We start from the raw sequence: 25,832 nt of genomic DNA on the forward strand, positions 1-25,832 counted from the left end.
AAATGCGGTGGGCTTGAATTACAGGAGATTGGGGAGAGGAGGGAGTGATGGGGAGAAGTTTCCCAGGTGTTGGGCGTTAACTGCTTGGTTTGGAGGGGAAATTGATGGCTTGGTATTTGGCAAACTGCGGTCTTAGGTTGAGAAGTGGCCAGGGCAGTGTTAATGACAGGTGAGTCATGGGGCGCTCCCCTTGCCGTGTCTCACTGCCTGGGGTTCCCCAGACTGCGGACCCCAGGAGGCAACCGGTGAGTCTCCTGATTCAGCTTCAGATCCCCAGGGCGAGGCCTAACCCTCAATTACGGCGTGCCGTTGGGCATGTGCGCAGGTGTGAACTGAGGCGCCCGATTCACACGCTTCGCACCTGGGTTCGCCTCGCAGCCCGCGGGGCCAAAGCAGGCGCGTCCAGATGCACCTGGGGGGCGCGGGCGCCCTGGGACGCCAGGCGGGCGCCGGTGGAGGAGGACCTTGCCGGGGTTTGTGTCCGAGAAGACGCTGTGAGCGGCTCTCCTCTCATCCCGAGGTAGGGCGGGTCAGGGCGCGTCCCCAAGCTTTCGCTTGGAAAGCGGGTTTTCATCACACCCCTGGGCTCGGACCCAGAATCACAGTTGACGTCCGAGAATTTGATTCATTCAGGTGTAAACCTCGCCCACTTCTGCTCAGTTTCCTCAGTTCTGACAGCAGCTCGCTCTTTTTTTCGCCTTTGTGTAGTTGCGGTGAACCGAGGCCGACACCGCCCTCGGTGGCCGCCGAGCCCCTCTGACCCTCCAGTCCTCGGCGCAGCCCCTCGCCAGAGCGGGCCCAGCAGGGCTTGGAGAGGCGCCGGGGTCCCGCGAGATTGGCCCAAGCTGTCCCTCCAGCCCTGAGGTGCGGGAGGCCGGCGCGGGAGGCTGTCGGGGGCCCGGCCCACCCGTCCCCCAGGCTCCCAGCGAGTATCCCCGGGCGCGCGCGGGCCCGTCTGGGCTGGGGAGGCGGGCGCGCGCGGAGGGCGGGGGTTCGGGGCGGGGCCTCGGGGGCGGGGCGGGCGGCGTGGAGGGGACCGGCGGCCGGGGCGAGAGCGCGCCCAGCCCGCCGAGATGCCCGCGCGCGCCGGACACCTCCTCCCGCCTCGGCCTCGGGCCCTGGTCCCGGCCATGCCGCCGCCGCCGCCGCTGCTGCTACTGCTGCTGCTGCTGCTGCTGGACGCCGGCGGCGGGCGGGGGGGCGCCCGGGCCCAGGAGCCGGGTGTGGCGGCGGACGGGCCCCCCGCGGCCGGCGGCGGGGACGGGCAGGACCCGCACGCCAAGCACCTGTACACGGCCGACATGTTCACGCACGGCATCCAGAGCGCAGCGCACTTCGTCATGTTTTTCGCGCCCTGGTAACTGGCCGCGCCGCCCGCCCGGGGCTCCGCGGGCGCTGGTCGGGCCGGGGCCGGGGCGGGGGGCGCGGGCCCGCGGCCTGGGGCGCCCGGCGAGGGGCTGGGGGCTTTCGCGCCTGGGGGCGCAGGGGGCGGTGCGCGCCGGGCGCTCGCCGTTGACGTGGCGCAGGGGCAGGGACCGGGCGAGAGGGGGCGGTCCCCGAGGGCCGAACCGGAAAAGGCCGGAGCTCCGGCACCGGGGGTTCGGGGCAGGGTTCGTCGTCCTTCGAGGCCGCTGGGAGCCCGGAACCCGCCCGCACCACGTCCCCCAGCCCCAAACTAATGCGCTGGTCGGAGGCAGCGGCCTGTGGCTCGGCCGGTATCCGGAAGCCACGTGCGGCCGCGCGGACACCCGGGGTCCGGCGTGTACACGTGGACTTCCTGTCCCGTGCGCTCGCCGCAGGGCGGACGGGGTTTAATTGAAACGCAGGGACTCCGAGGCTCTGCGTTCGCGAAGTGGGAGGCGGGTGGTCCGGGCATTAGAGGGTTCCTTCTCTTCCCCCGGGAATCGGGGTGCCGTGCGGAGCCTGGGGGCCCCTCCGCAGCTCCGGGGCCGTGGCGAGCTGTGCTCCGGGTGACAGGACCCTCTGGCCCCCGACCCAAGGCTGTTCTGGGTCGTGCACTCCTCCGCTTTCTTGGGGCCTGGCCATCTGGGAAGTGTGAGGTGGGAAAAGGCACAGCGTTGAACAGACAGCAGCCCCCCCCCCCCCCCCCACCCGCCGTGGTTCCCGGGTGGGGGCTTTGTTGTGAGCCTCCGTGCCGACCCCAGAGACACTTGCCCTGCAAGTCGTCCGAGAGAGAGACTCCCCCGGTCCTTGACACGAGCAGAGGGACCCAGTGCCTTCTCCCAGGGTCTAGATGCCCGCTGAGGGGGGTTCTCTGGGCGGCGCAGCCAGCCGGTCTAGGGCCCAGGCCTTTGCAGGCTTCACTGCAGAATTTGGCGTTCTTGCCCAGAGCCAGGAGCCTCCTTGAGATGTGGGTAAGGCATGGAAAAAGGATTAGGAAGAAGATTCCCAAGAAAAGCCGCCTGTTCAGAAAATGTGCCCGCAGAAGTTGGAGGAAACTCTTCCCCCTCATATTCAGGTTATTACTGCATTTCAGTTCCTTTGGAGTTACATCCACACTTTTGGTCTGGCTCAGACCTGTCACTTACTGACTGTATTTATGGGATACCTTGTGTTTCAAGAACCAAAGGAGCTGAATTTTTAGAACCCAGTGGATATAGAAATGTAAAGTAATGGCTCTGGATAGTTTCTTTGTGGAGGGTGTTCTCAGAGTAGCTGTTGCAGTTAAACATAGTAAAGTCTGCTTCTGTGGAATAAGTCTGCCCATGGATTTTTTTTTTTTTTCCTTTATTTTTTAAAAGAAAGACTGACATGTAGACATCGTAGTGCTAATGGAGTTTTGGATTTGGAGTCTCTGTGATGCTCACCATCTAGCCCTGGCCTGAGTGAGGGAGAGGACTACTACATTCCTGTTTCATTGTGTGTGCCTTACAGAGTTTTAGGTGGATGCTCCCAGAAAAAGTAACTTTGAAAGTTAGCAGACTTGAAGAGCAGATGGGAGTTCAGCTCGGATACACTGGGCTGCCCCTGGTCTCTTTCCATTTCAGTCTCTGGAATGTTGAGCGCCCACGTGGGATTCGGGGGCAGGAGCCAGTGATAGCATTGATGTGTGTGTGTGTGCGCGCGCGCGCTCTGAACCCAGCAGAGGCAGGGCTGTCGTATGAGGTAAAGGTGTGCCAGCGCCAGGTAATAGTTTCTGTATGGCCAGTTTTCGGGTCACATTGAATCTGGTGACAGTGAGGTCAAGGTTGCGGCCGCCGCCTCGAAAGGACCAGGTGGCCTTGCTCTGTTACTGACCACAAACTGCCTCTGCAGCTGCAGTCTCAGAGTTTTTGTGCTGTAGCCCCAAGGGTCCAAAACCAGGGTGCCGACTGTGAGGCACCCATGGGACCATCACTAGGAAATTGCTAAGCACTTAGTACGTGTCTCAGGCATCCAGTTGTAGAAAGGAAGGTGCTTGTCGTCTTGGCACTTGTACCACATCGACTTAAATCTGACGGTGGTTTTCCCTCACAGATATCTTCCAGAAAAGAGTGATTCATATTGTATTTGAATCTCTCATAAAACAGGATTTTCCTTCTGTGGCCTAGAAGGTGTTGCTTCGGGAAAACAGGTTTGCTTAAAGCAAGGTCTTCTAGTGCTGCCTTTAGATGCTTTCTGGTGAGGTCATCTGTCAGAAAAAAAGAAGAGGCAAGGGGATTTAACACTGATTTTATGGAGAAATTGCTTTGAGGATGAACTCAGAAGTGCTGGGTGTTCTGACAGCACTCTAAAAAGCACTACAGCAAGGGGTTCCATGGTAGAGACCATGAGTACACAGCAGGAGAAGGGGGAGCCGACCATGGACTCTAATGCTGTGAAAGTGCGCCTGGAGTCTGAGACCCAGTTTTCAGTGTGGTGATACAGTATTTAAGTATGGCCCTGTGAACAGCCAACAGTTAAAAGACGGTGATCAGCCATATGACTGAAGCCATATGATAGAAGCAGTCATTTTAAGTCAGCATATTATTTTAAATGATAGATGATTTTAAAATACTTATGTCATTAAATTCTTACAGTGAATATTGTAAGTGCCCATTTAGAAGTTTTGAGTGGCCACAAGTTTGTTTTTTTTTTTAAATAAGCTTCTCACTGGTGAGAATGCAGAACTGATTTCATTCGGAGGCTGGTTTGTATTTGGAGAGAGTGGGTTACATGGTGTAGGAGACCTGACCCTAAAGGGACAGTGGCAGTGAGAAGGCCGGAGCTGCTGCCACCGAGGAGTGGTGAGGGGGCTCTCCCGACTAGGGAGAGAAGGAAGTGGACACCGGCCAGCTTGGGAGTCCGGGCTGACTTCCTGGAGGAAGTGACACCCAAGCCGAACAACTAGTGATCGGCCGGGTGGGCTTAGGAAGGGTCAGAGGAAGGCATGCTCACTCCCAGGGCCCAGCCAAGATAGGGCGCTTGCGGGAACCTGAAAGTGTGTCCAGCAGGGCTAGCAGTGGAGGCGGCCCAGGAAGCAAGGCAGGTGGATAGAGGTCAGCTGGGAGGTCAGCAGGGGCCAAGTCGAGAGGCATCGGGCGCCGCGCCTCGCTGAGAACGTTGCCGGGACTGTCAGGAGGTTCCGCAGCCATGGTGGGCTGGTTGGCTGCATCTCCGCCGCTGTGTGAACAAGGGTGGGATCGGAGCGCCCCGCTACCCTAGGAGATGGCTGGCTGAGGAGCTGGACTGGCCCCTCCGCCTCACGCTCAGCATACTTCCTACCGCCCCTTGTTACAGGTGTGGACACTGCCAGCGGCTACAGCCAACCTGGAACGACCTGGGAGACAAGTACAACAGCATGGAGGACGCCAAGGTGTACGTGGCCAAGGTGGACTGCACGGCTGACTCGGACCTGTGCTCCGCCCAGGGCGTGCGCGGCTACCCCACGTGAGTGACAGCCATGCGCGGGGGCCCCACGTGCGCGGCTTCCCCATGTGAGTGCCGAGCGCATGCGTGGCTACCCCACGTGAGTGACGGGCGTGTGCGGGGGCCCCACGTGCGCGGCTACCCCACGTGAGTGACGGGTGCATGCGCGGCTACCTCACGTGAGTGACGGGCACGTGCGCGGCTGCCCCACGTGAGTGACGGGTGTGCGCGGCTACCCCACATGAGTGACGGGCGCATGCGCGGCTACCCCCACGTGAGTGACGGGCGCATGCGCGGCTACCCCCACGTGAGTGACGGGCGTGCGCTCTGCGCCCTCCAGGTCTTTCTTGGTTTTCCGCCAACCACCTCGGGCCAAAGGAAGTCCAAGTTACATTTTTGGCAACTTCGTAGTTCTGAGAAGTGAGGCGATGCCAACTTGGAGCCGGCAGTCCCTCTTGTTAGGCAGGGTTATATGTATGCTGTGTATTAGATGCTTTTTTGGACTTTGGAAAAAGCCTTCAATTAGCCGAGTTTTCCTTTTTATATAATTAAGAACGAGTCTGCCAGACAAAAATGGTGTTGTTCTCCATGAGGTCTTGTCACATCTGATTGTCCCATGTACATTTACATAGTGAATACCGACTGTCAGAAATTTTTGGTCACTCTGTTAATTCTTTTTTTTTTTTTTTTTTGTAAGGTTTGTTTGATTTTGACTACGCTGGGTCTTTGTGGCTGTGCACAGGCTTTTCTCTAGTTGCGGTGAGCAGGGGCTACTCTGCTTGTGGGCCCAGGCCTGTCACTACGGTGGCTTCTCTTTTTGCAGAGCACAGGCTCTCCACATCCGGGCTTCAGTAGCTGCAGCTGTTGACTCTATAGAGTCCAGGCTCAGTAGTTCTGGCACACTGGCTTATTTGCGCCAAGGCATATGGGATCCTGCTGGACCAGCGATCGAACTGGTGTCTCTTGCATATTGCAAGGCAGAGTCTTTACCCCCAGACCATCAGGGAAGCCCCGTCACGCTGTTAATTCTTTAGTCTCTTTTCTAGAGTTATTCCGCACCTGACCAGCACAAGGGCCGTTTTTGTTGGAAAGAAAGTGCAGTCGTTCTGACAAGTGAGACTCTATTTCCTTGGCAGTTAAAATAGTTTTTAAGAACAAAAGTTGAAACTGGCTAAATGAACAAAAGAGGGGCTTGATGAGGCTGGCTTAGTCTGCAGGCTGTGGGAGCTCTGAGGGTCAGGTGGCCTGGTTCTCTGCACCCCGCTCAAGGTGACTCCCCTTGCCAGCTCTGCATTGCTCTGTTGACATGGTGGGCTTAGGCCCGTTGCTGATTAGCCCACCTTGGTTGGAGTATTCATTCCAGAAATAGACCTCGTGGCCAGAGAGGCGGGATCTTGTTGGAAGACAGTAGCCTCTTCTGGACTCCACATTTGATGTTGGGGTGAAGGGCACTTCTTCAAAAAGGGGAAGGTGCCATTTCCAGAAGGCTGGGGGACGGGTCGGGCACTGCAGGCCCCAACACGTCCGTTCAAACTGTTGAATGAAGTCAATCCTGTAGGAGACCTGAGCTGATCTTCAAACCTGAGAGGCCGCGTGGGAAGGGGCTGGCACTCTGAGCTGGAACCTGGGCGCGGCGGTTTGGACCCTGGCTTCGCCGTTCACATATCCTGCAGCTGTGGCTGCAGTCCTCAGCCTCTGAGTGTGAAGCAGGATGCTGGCACCCCCACCCCCGCACTGGTGTGTGCAGACACCAGCCCGAACGTGCCCAGTGCATGTTAAGGTTTCCCCCAACATTCGGAGATTTGGCATTTCCATAAAGGGCTCTGGGACTCTCATCTTCGGTGACTGCCTGCTGACCTGGACACGGGATCTCAAGTCTGTGTCGGGTCGGAGCACTAGAGACAGAACTTCCTGCCTTGTGTACCTGCCTGTTGGTATCACTGTCCTGTGCTTCACTGTGTTGCTTTCAAACGGATGAAGAGCGTCCCGGAGAAGCAGCTAGTGCGTTGTGGGGCCAGGTCCCTGTAGAGGGCTTGTGACTTGGAGGGGCAGGAGCTACAGATGGTTGGTGTCCACTCTTGAACCGCTGGCTGTGTGCGGCCGTGTGCACCGTGAACCAGTGACAGGGCTGAGCAGGCCTGGGTGGGGTGTCAGAGAGGGAGCGGAGGGTCCCGCCCAGACCTGCTCGTCTCAGCTCTCTGGATGCACCATCAGTGGCTCCACAGACGCTGTTCACAGATACCAAAAGATCCACATTGGAGCAGGCATCTTGATTTTGTTTTTAGAAGATCTGGTCCCTCCAGGAAAACCAGACCCTGCTTTAGAGTTGTTAAAGAGAATTACCAGCTCCCACTGTATGGTTTGGGAAGGAGTCCTGTGACCGTCACAACCAACACCAGATTCTTTTCACAGATTGCAGGAGGTAGGGGCGTGCTGCATAAAATGTAGGGCCTTAGGGCCTTCATAGGTTGACCTGTGTGGGCTTCTAGAGGCGTTTTGAGGCCTGGATTAGATGATGATGTAAATGCTGGGCGTTGGGGGCGGGGGTCAGCACATTAGTATTTGTGTCAACCCTTCCTAGCACCTTTAGCTGAGTAAAGGATTGGAGAGGGAGGGAGTTTGGGTTCCCAGGTCTGTAGAGAAGGCTGCCTGTGCTTGGGAAGCTGTTTTGGGATCTGTTGAGCCATTAAAGCATCTTTATCATCTGGGAAGATGTCAGCAGGGGCAGAGCTGAAGGGGGTCTTTAGGGCTGCCACACAGAGTGTCTCGAAAAGAACAGAGAGGCACTCTCACGGTCCTGGGGGCCAGAAGCTGAAAATCAGGGCTCTGAAACCCCCTCGGGGATCCTCCTTTGCTTCTTCCTGGCTCTGGCAATCTTTGATGTTCTTGACTTGTAGAAGCATCACCCTAGTCCTCCTCCTCAACACAGTCTTCTCCTGTGTGCCGTCTCTCTGTCTAAATTTCCCTTTATATATAGTTACCAGTCACAATGGCTTATAAAGAAAGTGAAATTTGTTTAGTCGTGTTTGACTCCTGGTGACCTCATGGACTGTACAGTCCATGGAATTTTCCAGGCCAGAATACTGGAGTGGGTAGCCTTTCCCTTCACCAGGGGATTTTCCCAACCCAGGGGTCGAACCCAGGTCTCCTGCATTGCAAGTGGATTCTTTACCAGCTGAGCCACAAGGGAAGCCCAGGAATACTGAAGGGGTAGCCTGTCCCTTTTCCACGGGATCTTCCCGACCCAGGAATCAAACCGGGGTCTCCTGCATTGCAGACAGATTCTTTTCCAACTGAGCCATCAGGGAAACACCATATTGGCTTAGGGCCCACCCTAATGACCGCATTTTAACTTGATTGCCTCCATGCAAATCCTGTTTCTAATTCAGGTCACGTTCTGTGGTAGCATGGGTCAGGACTTCCGGCAGACCTTCTCTTATTCACCCCATAACACCATTCCATCTGTGGTGGTAGGACTTCATCTTGCTGTTTTCCAGAGGGACCCGTCAGTGGGGATTGTCTCCCCTGCAGTCTCCTTGAGAGAGAGACAGTTCACTGGGAAAGCAAGTGCCACGATGGAGGCTCGGCAGCAGCAGAAAGGTTTGGGGCTGTCCGTGGGGCTTGAACCCGGTGGCCTGCTCTCCACCGCCGCCTGCCTCTCCATCCACGGTAAAAATGAAGTCAGATGCCCCGGCAGGGAAGCTTATTTCTCCCCAGGGTCTGTGAACTTCTCCAGAATCTCAGACTTGGGCAGCCTAGAAAGGTTTTTAATCCAACAGCAGAAACAGATTAAAAATCAGTTGAGCTTCAGTCAGTGTATACCAAATGAGGAAAATTTGACAGATTAGGCTCTACCGTGTTTAACCTTAGCAAAGAAACAAGAGGTGGGGTCAGCAATGCCTGGTTCTTTCTAATGCTCTGAGGAGCCACTCATTTCCATCCTGAGGCGCTCTGTCAGAGGGGGGCGCCTGACCGAGAGGAAGGAGTGGAGGATGGGGCTGCCCCGGTCCTCCGGGGGCTTGGCGCACGTTTCCAGAGCATCTCCAGGGGGCGGCTGCCGGTGGTCACAGGTGTGAGGGCAGGTTCGGAGTCACTTGAAATGTTAAACTTCATGGAGGAAGGGACACACTGGCCAAGTCTAGTTAGACTGGTTTTTTTTGTCATGGTTATAAAAGTATAAGCTGCCAGGGAAGGGGAGAGATACTCTTCATTGGAGTCACGTTGAGGTGTCCCCTAGCCCATCACAAGATCTGAGCTTCTGGGTGAGGCCGGTAAGCCCATTCTCACTAGAATGCTTTCTGCGGCCAGTGTGTTGGTTTTCTCGTTTGGTGTGAAGCTTCAGTTTAAGACCTTTGTGGGGTTAGCTATCCAAACGCACATTTCTGACTTCTGCTATATCTTAACTGCTTATATTCTGATGCTGCACATTGGGCATCTCCTAACAAAACCCACATACATGCCAGGAAGCATTAGGGGGTGTTTAGATGGGTAGGCTTGCCCCAGAATGCTAGTCTGTGTTTCTCTGTTTTCAGTAGCTGTATTTTAGTAGCCATATTTCCCCTTTCATCCTTGCCACCACCTACTGATTCTGTCAATAGAAGAATTATTCCCTCCCCTCCCTTCATCCCTTGACGCCTTCTGTTATGTTTTATCGGGAGCATGTTGTCCCATCACTCAGGCAGTGACCCAGGGTTTGGACGTGTTCATCTCGGTCTCGGATGATGTCTTTTGTTGTTGTTTAGTTGCTCAGTCATGCCTGACTCTTTTGAGACCCCATGGACTGTAACCCACCAGGCTCCTGTGTCCATGGGATCTCCTAGGCAAGAATGCTGGAGTGGGTTGCCATCTTCTTCTCCAGGGGATCTTCCTGACCCAGGGGTTGAACCTGCGTCTCTTGCATTGGCACTTGAATTCTTTACCCCTGAGCCAGGTGTTGTCTCTGCTCCCCTCCAAAGACAGAGCTCCGTGCTCCATCTGCAGGTAGCTTCAGAGGCTCGTATGTGTGGAAAATAGAAAAGATTCCTTCTCTGGGGACAAGGGAACAGGCCATTATCAACCAAAGTCAGGGTCGTGCTTAAAGTTGGAAACTTGAACTCTCACTGTAGCTGGAGCCTCATGCCCTGTGAAGGTTGAACAGCCTGGAAATACGTTGACTGCAGAACAGTCAGTTTCCACCACAGTTCTAGGTGGCTCTTCAAACGGCAGACCTTAAAAACTACTGGAGCCGGAAAGGACAGCGAGTACCAGGCAAGGAAGCCGGGGAGCTCTTGCTCCTGACCCTCGCGGCCGGGGGCTCAGCCTGACTTGCTCACCTTGGTTTTGTTTTTCAAGAAGAACATGAGAAACTTTTTAAAATGGAGGATTAAGTGAATATGCCACCTCCTCGAACATTGCTTTTTTTTCCCCCAGCGTTACCACGGAGGGGCAGGAGTGAGCTGGCCACAGCCCGCCTGACACCCTGTTTTTACGATTGCTTCACTAAATGAGTTTATTCTTTGCTCAGAGCAGTTTGAAGTGCTTTAAAATCTCCGTCTAATCCTCTGTTACTCTTTCAGCTTGAAGTTCTTCAGACCTGGTCAAGAAGCTGTGAAGTACCAGGGTCCCCGGGATTTCCAGGCCCTGGAAAACTGGATGCTGCAGACGCTCAACGAGGAGCCGCCCGTGAGTACACACACGGCCACCCCTCCTCCTTCCTGCGTTCGTGGGGGAGTGAAGAGGCCAATTAGGTACCATCTTAAAGCAGCTTTTTTTAGGACTCAGTGATGTCATAGGTAAAGATTCACTTTTTTTTTTTGCTATTTTAAAAAATTTTGATAAAATACACTATAAAATTTACCCTCTTTTTGTACAAGTCTGTGGTATTAAATATTCTTAATGTGGTACAGCCATCCACCCACAGAAATTTTCCATCTTCCCAAGTGGAAACCCGGGCTTCCCGGGTGGCTCAGTGGTAAAGAACCCACCTGCCAAGCAGGAGACACGGGTTTGATCCCTGGGTTGGGAAGACCCCCTGGAGGAGGAAATGGCAACCCACTCCAGTACTCTTGCCTGGAGAATCTCGTGGATAGAGGAGCCCGATGGGCTACAGTCCATGGGGTCCCAAAAGAGTCAGACATGACTGAGCAAATGGACAGCAAGCAGAAACCTTGTTCCTATTAAACACTAACTCCCCCAGCCCCTGGCACCCATCACCCTATATTCTGTCTCTATGAATTTGAGTACTCTCTAAGTACCTTAGTGGGAAAAGATGACGTTTTAGAAACTTTTTATTCTGGAAGTGTTCAAACACGCACAGAAGTAGGAAGAAGAGTCTGCTGCGTGGCGGGCAGGGTGCAGTGGTGATGGCCCTGTGTGTCCACCTCTGGCCCCAGCGATGCCGACAGCTTGGTCTCCCGTCTTCCCATCCTGTGTTTGGCTGCGGTCAGGGTTGTCGGTGACTATTTCAGAACGCAGCCCACAGAAGTGCACTTACTACGTGCTAACACACCCTCCACTCCTGTCTCACGTGCCCTTCAAATCACGCTAATTCCTCACCACCAAAGAGGGACTCGTGGCCTACTGGGGGCGAGGCCTCTGCTGGGGTGCCCAGTCCTGCTCAGCGCTCCCCCCGACCCCAGCTCCCCCCTCCACAACCTCCTGCTCCCCCCACTGCCGTGGGCCACACCCCCACGGCCCTACTGGCGTGGCTGAGAACACAATTTAATACCCTGAGCGCTCTGTGTCTTAACGGCCACCGCTCCCTACTCTGAGGATATAATTGTGGAAACTATGATTTCTGATGTCTTTTTTTTTTTTTAATTGAACTGTAGTGACTTACAGTGTTGTGTTACTGGGATGTTTTTTAAAGACATAGTTACGTGTAATGTGTTCCTGAGAAAAGTCTGTAAACCTCAGTCCTCCAGTTGACAATAGAGTCTTCACCTTGTCATAAATCCTGACGACCGTGAGCCCTCCACGAAGTGTCCCTTTCCTGTGCGGAGCTTTCTGGTGGATGCTGAGGGTCCAGGCCTGCAGAGGCCGGGCGGGAACCTTGATGGGAGCACGAAGGTGGCCAGTGTCCCCAGGCTGTGCATTCCTGATGAGGCACTGAGAGAGTGGGAGGGCTTTGCATGTAGTTTCCATTTCAGCGCTTGGCTCAGTCTGCGGTCTTGCATCAGGTGAGCGTCCCCTGACCTGGAGCTTGTCTGGGCAATTGCAGGGGTCTTTGCTGTCCCCTTCCAGGGTGTCCGTGTGGTCCTCCCTCTCTCCCCTACATTCTGTGTAGTGGTCAGAGCCGATCAGAAACCCAGCTGCTTCCCAAGTGCTGCTTTTCTGTCACATCTTTCTAAAAAGTCTCGGGGCTTCCCTGGTGGCTCGGTGGTAAAGAACCCACCTCCCAAGGCAAGAGACGCGGTTTTGATCCCTGGGTCTGAAAGATCTCCTGGAGAAGGAAATGGCAACCCACCCCAGTGTTCTTGCCTGGGAAATCCCATGGCCCAAGGAGCCTGGCGGGCTATAGTCCACAGGGTTACCCACAGTCGGACACGACTGAGCACCACCACCCAGAACTGCATGCTAAAGACCACTGGCATACAGTGTTGAGTAAGTGTTGATCAGAGCTGTGTCTAATTTTAGGTAACAGGGAAACCACAAACCCCTCAGTAAATTTGCATCTTTGTCACGACAAGAAAGCTGGACCAGCAGGTGTAACTTTCACATAGATTTAAACTTAAAGTTTTTTCTGTGTGTGTGTTCTCTGGAGGGGGGGGAAGAAGCCGATTTTAAAGGGGAGTTCATAGTTTCCAAAAACATTTAAAATAAGTTTTTCACCAAAAAAAAAAAGGCAGTCTTCTGTGATGACTGTATTCAGGAAGCCATCAGCCAGGGTCAGGATGGCAGAAAGACATCATCTCATGAGCCGACGTCCCTTTGGGGGTGGAGCCCAGTGCACGGGCCAGGGCTGGGGACCTTGTGGCCAGGCCAAGGCTCAGCGTCGCCCAGGGCCTCTCCTGGGGCTGTGGCCACACGGACCCCACCCTGGACCTGTCACCCCCCTGCCGTATCTTGGCGTCAGAGCTGTGGGCATTGCTGGAAATGATGCTAGGCTGACTTATTACAGAAAAATTGAAGTATTTAGACTTCATATTACAAACCAGAATTCTTCTCAGTATGAATTTTGCTCTATGTTTTAAGAGAAAGCTTTTAAAAAAAAACTTCTATGAAAGTGTTGGTCTCTCAGTCGTGTCCAGCTCTTTCCGACTCCGTGGGCTGTAGCCTGCCTCTGTCCCTGTGATTCTCCAGCCAAGAATACTGGAGTGGGTTGCCATTTCCTCTCCAGGCGATCTTCCCGACCCAGGGATTGAACCTGAGTCTCCTGCATTGCAAGCAGATTCTTTGCCATCTGAACCACCAGGGAAGCCCTTCTGTATTTATACCTAAATAACTTAATATATACATTTTCCTATTTAAACAGGATAAATTTAAGGTTTTCCCTCCTATTATTATGGTAGTATATTAAAGTCAAGGGAAATCGCCATTTCTTACCTTCTACTCCAATTTTTATATTTGTTTCCTTCTGTATTTTTTCCTTAAGTCATCATCAGACATGGTTCTTTTCATTAATGATCTTTTTATATAGTTGAATGATCGTTACAGTGATCATATTTTATCTTGTGGATATGCCAAAATTCAGCCCTTTCTGTCATTGGATATTTAGGTTGTTAATTTTTCCGTCATCAGAACGCTGTAATAAGGAACATTTTTATCTTTGTAAAAGACTTTTTTCCCTACTTTGGAGTGACTTTTTTAGAATATAGATCCAAACATAACATTGCAAGGCAAAAAATAAAAAAGCCAGACCACTTTTAGAGCTCCTGTTGAGTAGTGCCGAGTTGCTTTCTTTTTTAAAGAAAGTCTTTATTTTTGGCTCTGCCAGGTCTTCAGTGCTGCACGGGCTCTTCTCTGGTTGAGGCAAGGGGGCTCTCTCTAGTTTCAGGGCTGGGGCCTCTCGCCACCGGGGGCCTCTCGCCACGGGGGGCTTCGCGCCGCAGGGATCAGCTCCAGAGCACGCGCTCAGCAGTTGTGGCACACAGGCTTGGCTGCTCCTCTGCACTGGGGATCTTCCCAGACCAGAGATCAAGCCCGTGTTTCCTGCATCAGCAGGCGGATTCTTGACCACTGGACCGCCAGGGAAGCCCCAGGTTGCTTTTTTAAGACACTAAGCCCACGTTGTCCCCAGCCTGGGGACGGTACCCATTCTGTGATACACTGTGAAGTTCCTGTAATGATCATCTGTCTTTACCTGCCATGGAACAAGTACCAAAGACATGCTCCTTTGGTGCCAGAAACAGGCGTTTTACCACCGCAGGCCCTTTGAACACCTTATACACAGCGACATCCAGTCTTCTCTTTCACTTTGTTGGACCTCACTGACTGTCCCTTAGCCATCACTCTCTCAGACATCCTTAGCACTTAACGCAAACGGAGCGTGAAAGTCGAGCCAGCAGCAGAAAGCTTCATGTGGCTGTTCAGTTGCTCAGTCATGTCCGATTCTTTGCGACCCAGTGAACTACAGCACGCCAGACTTCCTTGTCCTTCACCAACTCCCAGAGCTTGCTCAAACTCATGTCCATGAGTCAGTGATGCCACCCAACCATCTCGTCCTCTGTTGTCCTTTTCTCCTCCTCCCTTCAATCTTTCCCAGCATCAGGGTCTTTTCTAATTAGTCAGCTCTTTGCATCAAGTGGCCATACTATTGGAGCTTCAGCATCAGTCCTTCCAATGAATGTTCAGGACTGGTTTCCTTTAGGATGGACTGGTTGGATCTCCTTGCAGTCCAAGGGACTCTCAGGAGTCTTCTCCAACACCACAGTACAGAAGCATCAATTCTTTGGTGCTCAGCTTTTTTTATGGTCCAACTCTCACACCCATACATGACTACTAGAAAAACCATAGTTTTGACTATACGGACTTTTGTCAGCAAAGTAATGTCTCTGCTTTTTAATCTGCTGCCTATGTTTGTCAAAGCTTTGCTTCCAAGGTGCAAGTGTCTTTTAATTTCATGGCTGCAGTTGCCATTTGCCGTGATTTTCGAGCCCAAGAAAATAAAGTGTGTCACTGTTTACCTGTCTGTTTTCTATGAAGTGATGGGACCAGATGCCATGATCTTAGTTTTTTAAATGTTGAGTTTTAAGCCAGCTTTTTCACTCTACTCTTTTACCTTCATCAAGAGGCTCTTTAGTTCCTCTTGATTTTCTGCCATAAGGGTGGTGTCATCTGCATATCTGAGGTTATTGGTTTCCAGCTTGTGCTTCTTCCAGCCCAGCACCTCTGCTCGTGTACTCGGCATGTAAGTTAAATAAGCAGGGTGACAGTATACAGCCTTGACGTACCCCTTTCCCAATTTGAAACCCGTCCGTTGTTCCACGTCCAGTTCTAACTGTTGCTTCTTGAGCTGCATACAGATTTCTCAGGAGGCCGGTAAGGTGGTCTGGTATTGCCATCTCTTTAAGAAGTTCATTGTGATCTACACAAAGGCTTTAGCATTGTCAGTGAAGCAGAAGTAGAAAACTTCATGGTGCTTTACAATTACAACTCTGTCCAACTTTGAGCTCTCAGCATTTTGAAAGCTTCTAATGACTTAATTTGGATATTCATTTTAATGGAAATACGAACCCCTAGATCAGAATTGAATAACAGACACCCACATGTCTGAAGGACAGTGATGTCTCAGTGATCATCTCTTCACCTCTGCTTGCTCTGGTTGGACGCTACAGGTGTGTTGGCCTAAAAGAAAATGGAGACATGTGGGATGGTGTGGTTTGGTGGTTAGTAGTTAGTTCTCACACCGGTGTCTGCGCAGGTACTGGAGAAGTGCCTTTAAAGAAGCCACTTCTTGTCCCTTCACTGTTTCTGTTCCAAACTTAGTCCCATGAATTACATTCTTAAAAGTGCAGCCCAAGTTTGCTCTGTGGTTTTTCTCTCTGTAACCGTTCATCCGTCCAAATTTTCCCTCTCGTCACCTTTTCCCTTTGACCAGCTCTTCAGAGTCTCACCTTCCTTCCTGGCTCTTCCTACTGTCGCTGAGCATGAAGGGTGGCTGGGTCCGCCTTCACCTCTGAGGGTCTCGGTGCCTCTCACTTCTGTGTTCTGCCAGCCGTCTTGGGTCTCCTCTCCAAGAACCGGGCGGGGTGCTAGTTTGGGACGGCCCACCTTTCAGTTTGTCTGCTCCGTTGGGTTGGGTTGGAGGGCAGCAAAGGACGGAGGGGGGCCGCTGGCTGTCACCTGGTTGCCCTGGAGCATCAGTCCTACAGCACTTGCCAAGGGGCCTCTTGCCCCGATCAAGTTGCTTCCTGCCTTGGGCGCCCCTCCACACAGCAGCATCCCTGGGAGGCTGGAGGTGGCCGGGGGAGGGAGGAGAGCGCAGAAGGTTCCAGGCAGAAGCCGTGATAGGCTCCACGGTCCCTCAACACACACCCGTGGTGACTCTTGTTCCGTCTCCCCCATCAGACTCCAGAGCCCACGGAGGAACCGCCTCGCACCCCCGAGCTCAAGCAGGGCCTGTATGAGCTCTCGGCCGGCAACTTCGAGCTGCACGTGGCGCAAGGTAGGCAGGCGGGCGGGCGGGCGTGCGTGCGTGCGTGCGCGCGCGAGTGCCTGGGGGCGGGGCTGCGCCCCTGGGGGCGGGTCGACCTGCCACGTGGCCGGGGCTGCTGCTCTCGCTGCTCTGCTCGAGGGCTCGGAGGCCACTGCATGGGTGGTGTTTGTCCAGGGTTTCACTCATCCAGCCCCGCTGACACCCGTGTCTAGCGTTCTTCCTCTTGGAGATTATGTCTCCATCCGTTGGAGAGGCCGGTTCTGGTGCCAGGCTGAAGCCTTGGGTGTGCGAACCGGCACGTCGGGACTGCGTGCACTTAGCTAATTTGTGCATAGGCTGGACCTGCGCCGTTGGATGGTGAAATGTTTGTTTCTGTTAGTCTTAATCGTGTACTTACTGACCTGAGGCAGAAACAAAGGTGTACCTGTTTAAAGCAGAATTTAGTTGGGACCGTTGTAACACACCAATCAGGATAGGTGTTCTTCACCCTTAAACCACTCTTCTGACACCACATGTTCGTCTCCTCAATGTCAGAGTGGCCCGAGCACAGTTTCTGACGGTAGTAATGTGCGTAGGACCTCTCTACACACACTCAGAAGCCTCAGCTCAGCAGTGAAGGGCTTGGACAGGAACCCAGCCGCCAGGCTGACCTCCGCGCTCAGATGCTGCCGTGGAGAGAGATCCTCCATGCGACCGAGGCAGAACCTTTCTGAAAAAGGGCTTAAAATTGTGTCAGGCCTCCTGGGTCCTGCCTGCTGGGAGTGAAAACCCACCTGCTCCAAGGCTGGAATCATTTGTTCTGATGCCTGCAGCCACGTTCCATTTTTAATTAAAGGTCATTGTTGGTCCCGATGCTTTGGGAGTGGACCTTCAGGGTTTCTGTCCTCCGGGAGTCACTTTGAGTCGGGCTTGGACTCCCCGCCGGTTGTGTTACCAGAACCAGCCAAAGCGCAGCCCCGACCCCCTGAGTGGGTCACCCGCCGAGGGGCCGAGTCCTTGGCCGCTGGCCTGCGGGTCTGCCGGGAAAGCGGTGCCCCGCCGGCCCTGATCCCGCTCCCCATGAGGCTCCTGGACATCCTGGACCCGCTGTCTCCACCTCACAGCTCAGGATGGTGAGGGGCCTGTCTGGGGAGACATGGTTCCAGCCTTGCAGACCAGCTGCTAACATATATATATATATTTCGTTTGTGTGAAAGAACTGAGGTACAGTTGGTACAAAATATTGACTGTCGAAGCAAGTTTCCCCCACCTCCCTCAGATGCCTCCCTGCCGCGCTGACCAGTTGCCCTGTGAGCATCCCCTTGGCGAGCCTGACTCGGAGCCTGGGTCCCGTTAGGGCCGCTGGTCTCCTCTCCCTGCCTGCAGCCTGACGCCTTTCTTGGCCCTAGGCTGGTCAAGGTCAAGAGCCAAGATAAAAGTCCAGTCTCTCAGTCATGATGTGGTTTACTTCCTAGCCAAGAGAGTGATACTCAAGTCTTAGTTGTTTTTTTTAATCTTCTGTTTTATTGTGAAAAGCCAGATACAGAAAGCAGTGTAGGGGCAGTGAATGGTCATGAAGTGGTCACTCTGTAACCACTGTCAGCTCAGGCCCCGGCCCCCCTCTCCCGCCCGCTGCCTGACCACGCGGGAACTACCACTTACTTTGCTTCCGGTTTTACCCCCCACATGTGCTCTGCAGCACAGCAGTTGAGTCTGCTCTCCCTCTCTGCTTTTTTAAATCTCTCTCCTAAGTGTCTCTCAGTCTCTGTGTTCCCTCAGCTCTCTCTTCCTTGCCTTCTAGAAGTTTGCTGAGCACACAGACTATCTGACCTGCACGGTCCCCGCAGTGGGGACTTGTCATGGTCCCAGGGTGTGGAATACAGCTTCCCTGGCCCCGGGCCCTCATGTCTTTATTCCCTGTGAGCTGGCAGTTGGATCTCGGGCCCTTTTCGCTCTGTGTTTGATATTTTGAGGGGTGTGAGCGCGACTGCATGGCTGGGCAGTCTCTCTCTGATGTCAGCAGCCTTGCTCATCACTGCCTAGATCCGTAATTCACCAGCGATGCCAGCCAGCACCACTGCTGAAATGACAGCGTCCCTTCTTTATATTTTTTCAGCTAGAGGTAACTGGCCCTTGTTTATCACTCCGTTATCCGGAGTGCAGTTCATCTCAGGAAAGACAGGCTATAAAGTGCCTGTTTCTTACCCTTTATTGCCAGTTTTCCAAATAATGAGTTGATTCCCTGGTGTCCTTCAAAGGTGACAAATTCCTTTCTAAGGATGGTCATGAACTCAGGGATAGAGACGTATTTGATGGGGAGTCACTTCTTACCAGTTGAAGGGTTCATCCTGAGTTGAGCTTTGCAGGAAGACAAAGCTGATACATGCCCATTCTGTCTGTGTGGGTGGCTGTAAATCACTGTCTCCCCCTCCCCGCCTTCTCCCCCTGAAGGAGACCACTTCATCAAGTTCTTCGCCCCGTGGTGTGGTCACTGCAAAGCTCTGGCTCCGACCTGGGAGCAGCTGGCTCTGGGCCTTGAACACTCCGAAACTGTCAAGATTGGCAAGGTGAGTGAGCGCCCCTATTAAACTGGAAATAGATGGCCTTTGGCTGGATTAATTAGCTGAGTAGCCCATTATTCATTCTGTGCATGTCGTTGCAAACTTGATTTATTAATTCCATTTAGCGTGCCAGTTGATAATTCATTTCACTTTCACAGATGGCAACCTGGTTTTGAGAGTGCTGGCTTTTCCACATTCTAGAGATTAAAATTAGGGCTTTGGCTCCTTGGTTTATTTTGAAGCAGTGGCCGGTTCTGGACTGGCAGCCCCAGAAGCCTTTCTGCCAAGACCTGGGACGGAGCCGTAGAGAATGTTCACTGGATGCCCTCGGAGACCATCCACCCTGGGTCTCACCGAGGAGCTGGTTCCTAAAGGACCTCGGCTCCACGCCCAGCCGGGGTACAAAAGACCCACCCAAAGTGAGCCCCGCCTGCTCACCCTGCTGCCGGGAATCCTTTCCTGCTTCACGTGGGGAAGGCAGAAGTGGAGCCTAACCACTGGGTTTTTCAGTTTTGTCTTTTTATTATAGTCCAAATACTCCTATTTAAAATTGATGACTTTTTTTCCCTTTGCTCTTAAAACGCTGTAAGCTTGAACCTGAGAAGACATTTTTCCCATCGAAGTTCTTACCAGGCTCTACCCTGCTTAGCTTTCAAGATCAGACCAGATCAGGCGTGTTGAGGGTGGTCTGGCTGTAGACCTGGGGACGTTTTTCAGCTTGCTTTGTGACTGGCGGGGGGGTCTCTGTCCCCAGCAGCAGGCCATCCCCTCTCCAGGTGTCAGGGTAGGGTCCCTTTTTCTACCTGTTAACCTCCTTAGGGTAAATGATCGCTTCCTAAAAGCTGGAGTTTTTGAGTGAAAATAAGTTGCGTCTCTGAAGGACATCTCATTCCCCTGCCCACTCTGCTCAGGGGCGTCTGAGCAGCTGTTGGGAGAGGTCTCTCTAGAAGCTGCAGACACTGCCCATGGGGGATTCGAGTAGTTTCCTTTCTGAAAATGCTGAGTGTCCGACAGATGGTTGGTCAGGAAGGCCCTCAGAGAGACTGACTGGGCATGCGGTCTTTCTCTCCAGGTGGACTGCACGCAGCACTACGAACTCTGCTCAGGAAACCAAGTCCGAGGTTATCCCACGCTCCTCTGGTTCCGAGATGGCAAAAAGGTACGTCTTGGGGTCTCCGTGTGGAGACGGGAGCTGTGTCTTTGCGCCAGGTGAGCTGTCGTGGGTTGAGAGAGCACAGCAGCCCACTCCAGTGGGCTGGGATTCTCCAGGCAAGAATCCCCGCGGACAGAGGAGCCTGGCAGGCTGCCGTCCGTGCGACCACAGAGAGCCGGGCGCGGTGAGCCACTGAGCTCACTGGCGCAGCTGCCGGCACAGGCGGTTCGGGCCCTGGTTTGAAGGCGCACACGCCACGGGGCGAGAGGCTCCTAGCCTTCCCTGGTGAGACCTGACGGTGGAGAGGGGCCGCCAGGTGTTAACACGCAGCGCCGGAGGCTCGGGCTATCTTCAGAAGAAGCTGAGTCCACAGTCCTGGTCCCGACCTTTGGGGGGGTCAGCGTCCACTGCGCCCCTGCCCGATGGACAGCGCCCAGACCTGGTGACCTCGGTTCCCCTGAAGGGAGGCCCTGTCAAGCTCTCTGCTCAGAGCAGAGCTTCGGCTGATCATTTATGCCTTCCCTTGACGTTTGCGCAGCAGACACCACGGGGCCGGGACCCCCAGAGGGAGACATCTGAAGGCCTGAGTCCTGGGCAGGCAGGGGGCAGCCCCTCAGCCCTGACCTGCGCCTGTGCCCCGACAGGTGGACCAGTACAAGGGCAAGCGGGACCTGGACTCGCTGAGGGAGTACGTGGAGTCGCAGCTGCAGAGCGTGGGGCGGGCCGCCCCAGAGCCCGCCCAGCCCTCGGAGGCCCCGGCGCTGGCCGCTGAGCCCACGGCCGACCAGGTGGGTGCCCGCCAGGGACGCTGTGGGGACAGCCCGCGGTCCACGTTTTGGGACCGTTCTTCCCTTGGATGCAGTCATCGCTGCCCTTGTGTCAGCGAACAGATGAGGGGCCAGTGGGTATTTGCCGGAGGGGCTGCCCCGACGGGCGGGGGTCAGCCAGCCGTGTCCGGGACGGTGCGGGAGGGCAGGGCGAGGAGGACAAGGGGGAGAGGCGGTGGCCGCTGCACCGGGAAGGCCTTTTCAGCCCGCAAGGGTCTTAGGTCTGTAGGGAGCCAGTGGCGGGCTTGGAGCAGGCCGGGACTTGAAGAAAGCTGCCTGGTGAAGCCCGTGTGAAGGAGACGGGAAAGGGTTGTATCTGGAGGTGGGCGGCGTTGGGCCCCCGCAGCCGAGGCGAGTCCAGCTCCAGCAGCGCATCGGGGTGGGGAGCCTGGCCAGGGATGCCGGGCAGGCGCTGGGTGTCCAGGGGACGGTGCACCGAGTTTGGGGCCTGGTGCTCCGGGCTGGGCGGGGTGTGCGTCTGAAGCCGATGTCTGTCTCCCGAGATGAGTTGGGTCCCATGTCTGCAGCTTTACATAGGTGCCGAAGCCAGGGGTGGGAATGAGATTACTTGACGAGTCAGAATCGTGTTTGCTCAGCTCAGTTCCTAAATGGAGTCCTCGTGTTGCTGATTCCGTCCACACGGCCCGTGGGGTTCTACCCCAGGACGGGGAGCCTCGGTCCTGGGGAGGACGCCCTGCCCTCCCCGCCAGTGACCCTCCAGCCTGAGTGGTCACAGGGCGGTCGTGACTGGCTGGAGTCACCACACCCGAGGCCAGGCCTCTGTGCTTGGAAAACCAGGGGCTGCCTACCCCCGCCTCACCGCGGTGGGCCTCCTCCGCCCTGAGCGGGAACCTCGGCGCCTGGGGACCGCGTGGATGTTGGTTAAACGTTGATGTTTTGGTTTAAGAAGTAAACAAATGATTTTGTAGTTATGGACCCTATGTCAGGGGGAGTGTGTGTCTCAGTGGTTGTAAAGGTCATCCCAGATCCAGTCTAATTATATACCGTGATGTTTTCATCAAGCCCAGACGGTTTCTATTTATAATCATTTTCCACCATTAAGATCTTTTCAGGGAGTGTGGTCACCTCTCCGGACAGAAAGGTGGCAGGTCCGGATGGCCTCCTGGGCGCTGACACCAGGACCCCGTGCCAGACCCGAGGGGGCGGCCATGGTGCTGCAGTCACGTGATGCACCCCCGTGTTCTTGCTCCCACGTGAGGATCGCAGGTCCACTTTTGGAGGAGCGGATACAATTCCGTAAGGAACCATCCAGATGGACGTGCTTTAGAGCAGACTGCCTCGCGGCCCCTTTGCCCTGAATTCTCCAGAGTTCAGATTCACATTAACTTTGAATTTTAAGACGGAAAGCAGCCTGTTATCTGTAAAACACAACAGTGCCTGTGCTTCTCTTAAGGTCCTTAGAGAAGAAACTCTCCATGAATCCACAGATGAGAGCATAGAACCAGCGAGAAGAGCAACATGTGTAGAGAGTGCAGGGAGGCCAGGCAGTCTGGACTGGGGTCAGTGTTTGGGGCTCCAAGCCGGCGAGGTGCAGACCGAGGCGTGGCCCGCCCCGCCGCCCCGCATCCCCTGGGCTCCGGACCGTGGGCCCGGTGATTAGTTACTGCTGTTCTGTGAAAGGCGAGTTGCGCGGGTGTTGGTGTGTAGCCTTGGAGCACACATTACACCATTTTGCAGATGTCTGACTTGTATTTCCGGGGTCCCGAAACTTGACCCAGGCTGCTGCCTCTGCTGTATTTGAGTGGTGGCTTTTCCCTCCCCAGGGCACCGTGTTGACGCTGACGGAGAGGAACTTCGATGACGCCGTCGCAGAAGGCATAACCTTCGTCAAGTTTTATGCTCCATGGTAAGTGGCTGTTGGTCAGAAACTGCTCTGTCGTCACGCCCTCAGGTCACATCCTGACTTTCTGCGCTCACGCGGAGCCTCCAGCCTCAGTGTTGTGGGCACATAGCACGCTTACACATAGTCGTGCTCTCAGGGAAAAGGAAGTGTTACCACATGGCTCCTGGATTCAGGTAGGTGGGAGTTTGGTGTGTGGAGGAGGAGGTTCAAGCTCAGTTTACTTGGGAGAAAACATTAAAAACAGAAGATGGCCATCACAGCCAGCGTCAGGGTGAAGCTGAGTGGGATCTGGGCGCTCTCCCCATAGACGGCCGTTGCAGCTCAGCCTTGGCCCTCCGTCTCTGATGTTGGAACTTGGGTCGCCGCTGGGGCCGTGCAGCATGTCGGTCACTGCCCTGCCCGTCCCGGAGCAGAGGCGGCGGGGGGACAGCGCGTTCCGGGCTGTGCCTCGCACCTGTGACCCTGGCAGCCCCTTAGATCTCTGGAACCGTTTCCTTAGCTGTGACGTGGGAAGAGAGCTTTGTCTTGAAACAGCCCATTTGGAAAAAATGTGGAGGAGAATGTAGGATCCTGACGATACGAACAAGTATCGTCACCACGGTCACGTCTGCTCCTCTGTTGGTCTCGTCCCAAGTGCTCGCGAGTAACCGCTACGGAGCATGTGACTCGGGGTTGTCTGTCCTTAAAGAATAGAAACACGAGTAAATGATGCCTTTAAAATTTAGGTATTTCCAGGTTTTTGGTAAACCTACAGCTGTGCAGATCGAGTGTAAGGACAGCAGATTGTAGAGGGGGAGGGGGGTTGGAACGGGGCTCAGTGCCTCCCTGCTCACAGCGCGTCGCCGAAGCCTCAAGGAAGCTTCAAATTGTCTTGAACATTTCACACCATAAGAAATCGAACCTGCTTTTGGTATTCAAGTGATTGTTTTTTTAAAAAGTGTCTCATTTCCAGTTCATCTCCTCCTGTTCCTGGTACACTCATAAACCAGAGAGCCCGCAGTTTCCCGCAGAGAAGGTTTCAGAGCTAAACCTTGTTCTCAGACTGTGTTGTGTCTGTCCGGTTATCTGAATGCCGCCTTGGGTTTGGATTCGGGGATGGGGGAACGCCGATGCACCGGCAGGAGAGGCAGACGTTTATAAACTCGGGCCCAGGAGGCCGTCTGGGCAGCGGCGCATGGCTGAGCGGACCCAGCACCTCAGAGGCACTGTCACGTTCTGTCCCCAGGTGCGGGCACTGCAAGGACCTGGCCCCGACCTGGGAGGAGCTCTCCAAGAAGGAATTCCCTGGCTTGGCGGAGGTCACCATCGCCGAGGTGGACTGCACTGCCGAACGCAGCCTCTGCGGCAAGTACTCGGTGGGTCCGCGGGGCCTCATCCCAGGTCACTCACGCTGCGCTCATCTGCTCAACAAAGTGTGTGTGTCCTTCTGAGAGTCTTGACGTTTTTTTCTTTCTCATTTGAAAAGCAAAAGAGCTGCTCTCCCAAAAGAGAGGCTTTCCTCTGTGAGTGCACACGATTCTGTGGTGGTGGGTGGGGGTGAGGCTTTCCTACCTGGCTGGAGGCTGGGCCACCACCTGCAGGACCATTCTCGTTGACCAAACAGGCAGCTGGCGCGTCGCCTTCCTCGTAAAACGCCTGAGGAGCTTGCTTTTCAGACACGGGGCGGCGCTCCATCCAGGAAGTGTTTGATCCTACACTTTCCCGCTGGGAGGGCTGCACCAGCAGGGTAGGCGCGTGGCTTGGCTTCTTCATACAACTGTTGCCATTTTTCCATGCCATTAGCACCATTAAATGGCCTAGAACACTTGCGATTTCTGTTTTTCAACTTGTATTGTTTGCTTAAAACACTTCTGAGGCCTCTGGAGTTTATTAGAAGAGATAATAGCACAGATGTCATCTGCTTACTAGAAGACAGTGTGTCTGTGTTTTAAAGAGAAAAGAGGTGAGCTGTAGCAGACAGGTGCAGAGTCTCAGGCCCCCGCCAGCCGCACCAGCTCCCCAGGGCTGGTGTGGAAGTCCAAGCCGCCGGTTCAGGGTGAAGCCCCTCCTCGATGCTAATCTTGACAGTGTTTCGTTTGGGTTTGAGCCCCAAGGCTCTGCTTTCTGCAGCCTCCGGTCGTTTTCTGAGGGTCTGTGTGCTCTGAAAATCTAGCTGTAGACTTCCTTGGGCACAACTCAAGGATCTTTTCTGCTTTTCCTTTGTGCATGATTCAGGCTGTTTTTTAAGCTTTGCTTTTCTTTAAGGTACGAGGCTATCCCACACTGCTGCTTTTCCGAGGAGGAGAAAAGGTCAGCGAGCACAGCGGGGGCCGCGACCTGGATTCCTTGCACCGCTTCGTCCTGCGTCAGGCGAAGGATGAGCTGTGAGCCCGGCTGGACGCCACCTCCCGCCTGGCGCTGGGCACGATGGGGCGCCGCGTCTCGGCCGCTCCCGGCTTCCCCGCAGTGGTGACTCGGAGATCCGAATGTACTAAACTCGTGCTATCTTCTCTGTGTGTGTTTTTAAGCCAACACACCCTACAGATTCTTAAGTTTCTCTAAGTAAATGTGTAACTCACGATCCCTTTGCAAACTAAATATTTTCGGTGGCGACCTACCATCCGTTCCCTGCTTTAATCTGCTCTTGGTGAAATCGAAATGGTTTCCTTGGAGACTAAAATAGAGTCCAGGAAAACCCAACTGCCAGACTACTCTTGGCTCCTGAGTGATTCTGGTGACAGCGTCATCCAAAGCGTGGTTTTCAAAGGGCCCACGAGTCCTAGAGGTGGCCTTGCCTTGTGGCCCTGTTGAGTTGCTTTGGTCACATGACTTGTTCCTAAGGTGGCTGGTCCATAGCTTGGAGCGGATTTAACACACAGACCCCCAATGCCTGTGGAAGAGCCACTTTTCCAGCCCATCCTGGACCTCCTGTCTCTGCAGGTGCCTCTCACGGAGGGCCGTGAGCCGCCGTGAAAGCCGTGGTGCCCGACATGTGCCTGAGGAAGACAGTGCGCTGCCATAGCCTCGTGTGGGTGTTGACACTTGA

The 25,832-nt window shown here is 54.4% G+C and overlaps 1 protein-coding gene across 2 annotated transcripts; it reads left to right on the plus strand.

Annotated features, from left to right (window-relative positions):
- The first annotated feature begins 1,029 nt into the window (after positions 1–1,029).
- TXNDC5 (thioredoxin domain containing 5) lies at positions 1,030–25,367 on the plus strand. 2 transcript variants are annotated; one of them, XM_043908587.1, is made up of 10 exons: positions 1,030–1,357; positions 4,720–4,869; positions 10,404–10,509; positions 16,336–16,432; positions 18,854–18,969; positions 20,036–20,122; positions 20,761–20,904; positions 22,728–22,810; positions 24,033–24,162; positions 25,052–25,367. In XM_043908587.1, the coding sequence occupies exons 1-10, from the start codon at positions 1,074–1,076 to the stop codon at positions 25,172–25,174; spliced, it is 1,320 nt and encodes a 439-aa protein (XP_043764522.1). In that variant the 5' UTR covers positions 1,030–1,073; the 3' UTR covers positions 25,175–25,367. The 2 variants fall into 2 exon arrangements, with proteins under 2 accessions (XP_043764522.1, XP_043764523.1); XM_043908588.1 differs by lacking the exon at positions 1,030–1,357 and adding an exon at positions 2,123–2,479.
- Positions 25,368–25,832: the final 465 nt, after the last annotated feature.

The sequence above is a fragment of the Cervus elaphus genome, chromosome 7 (genome assembly GCF_910594005.1).
Source record: "Cervus elaphus chromosome 7, mCerEla1.1, whole genome shotgun sequence".
In the NCBI taxonomy this organism is placed as follows: Eukaryota; Metazoa; Chordata; class Mammalia; order Artiodactyla; family Cervidae; genus Cervus; species Cervus elaphus.

What these genes read in the sequence shown, in the direction of transcription:
- TXNDC5 (XM_043908587.1), top strand. Translation starts at nt 1,074, where the DNA reads ATGCCCGCGCGCGCCGGACACCTCCTCCCGCCTCGGCCTCGGGCCCTG. An exon ending in GTCATGTTTTTCGCGCCCTG is followed by an intron (nt 1,358 to 4,719) that starts GTAACTGGCCGC and finishes CCCTTGTTACAG; the next exon opens with GTGTGGACACTGCCAGCGGC. An exon ending in CGAGCTGCACGTGGCGCAAG is followed by an intron (nt 16,433 to 18,853) that starts GTAGGCAGGCGG and finishes CTCCCCCTGAAG; the next exon opens with GAGACCACTTCATCAAGTTC.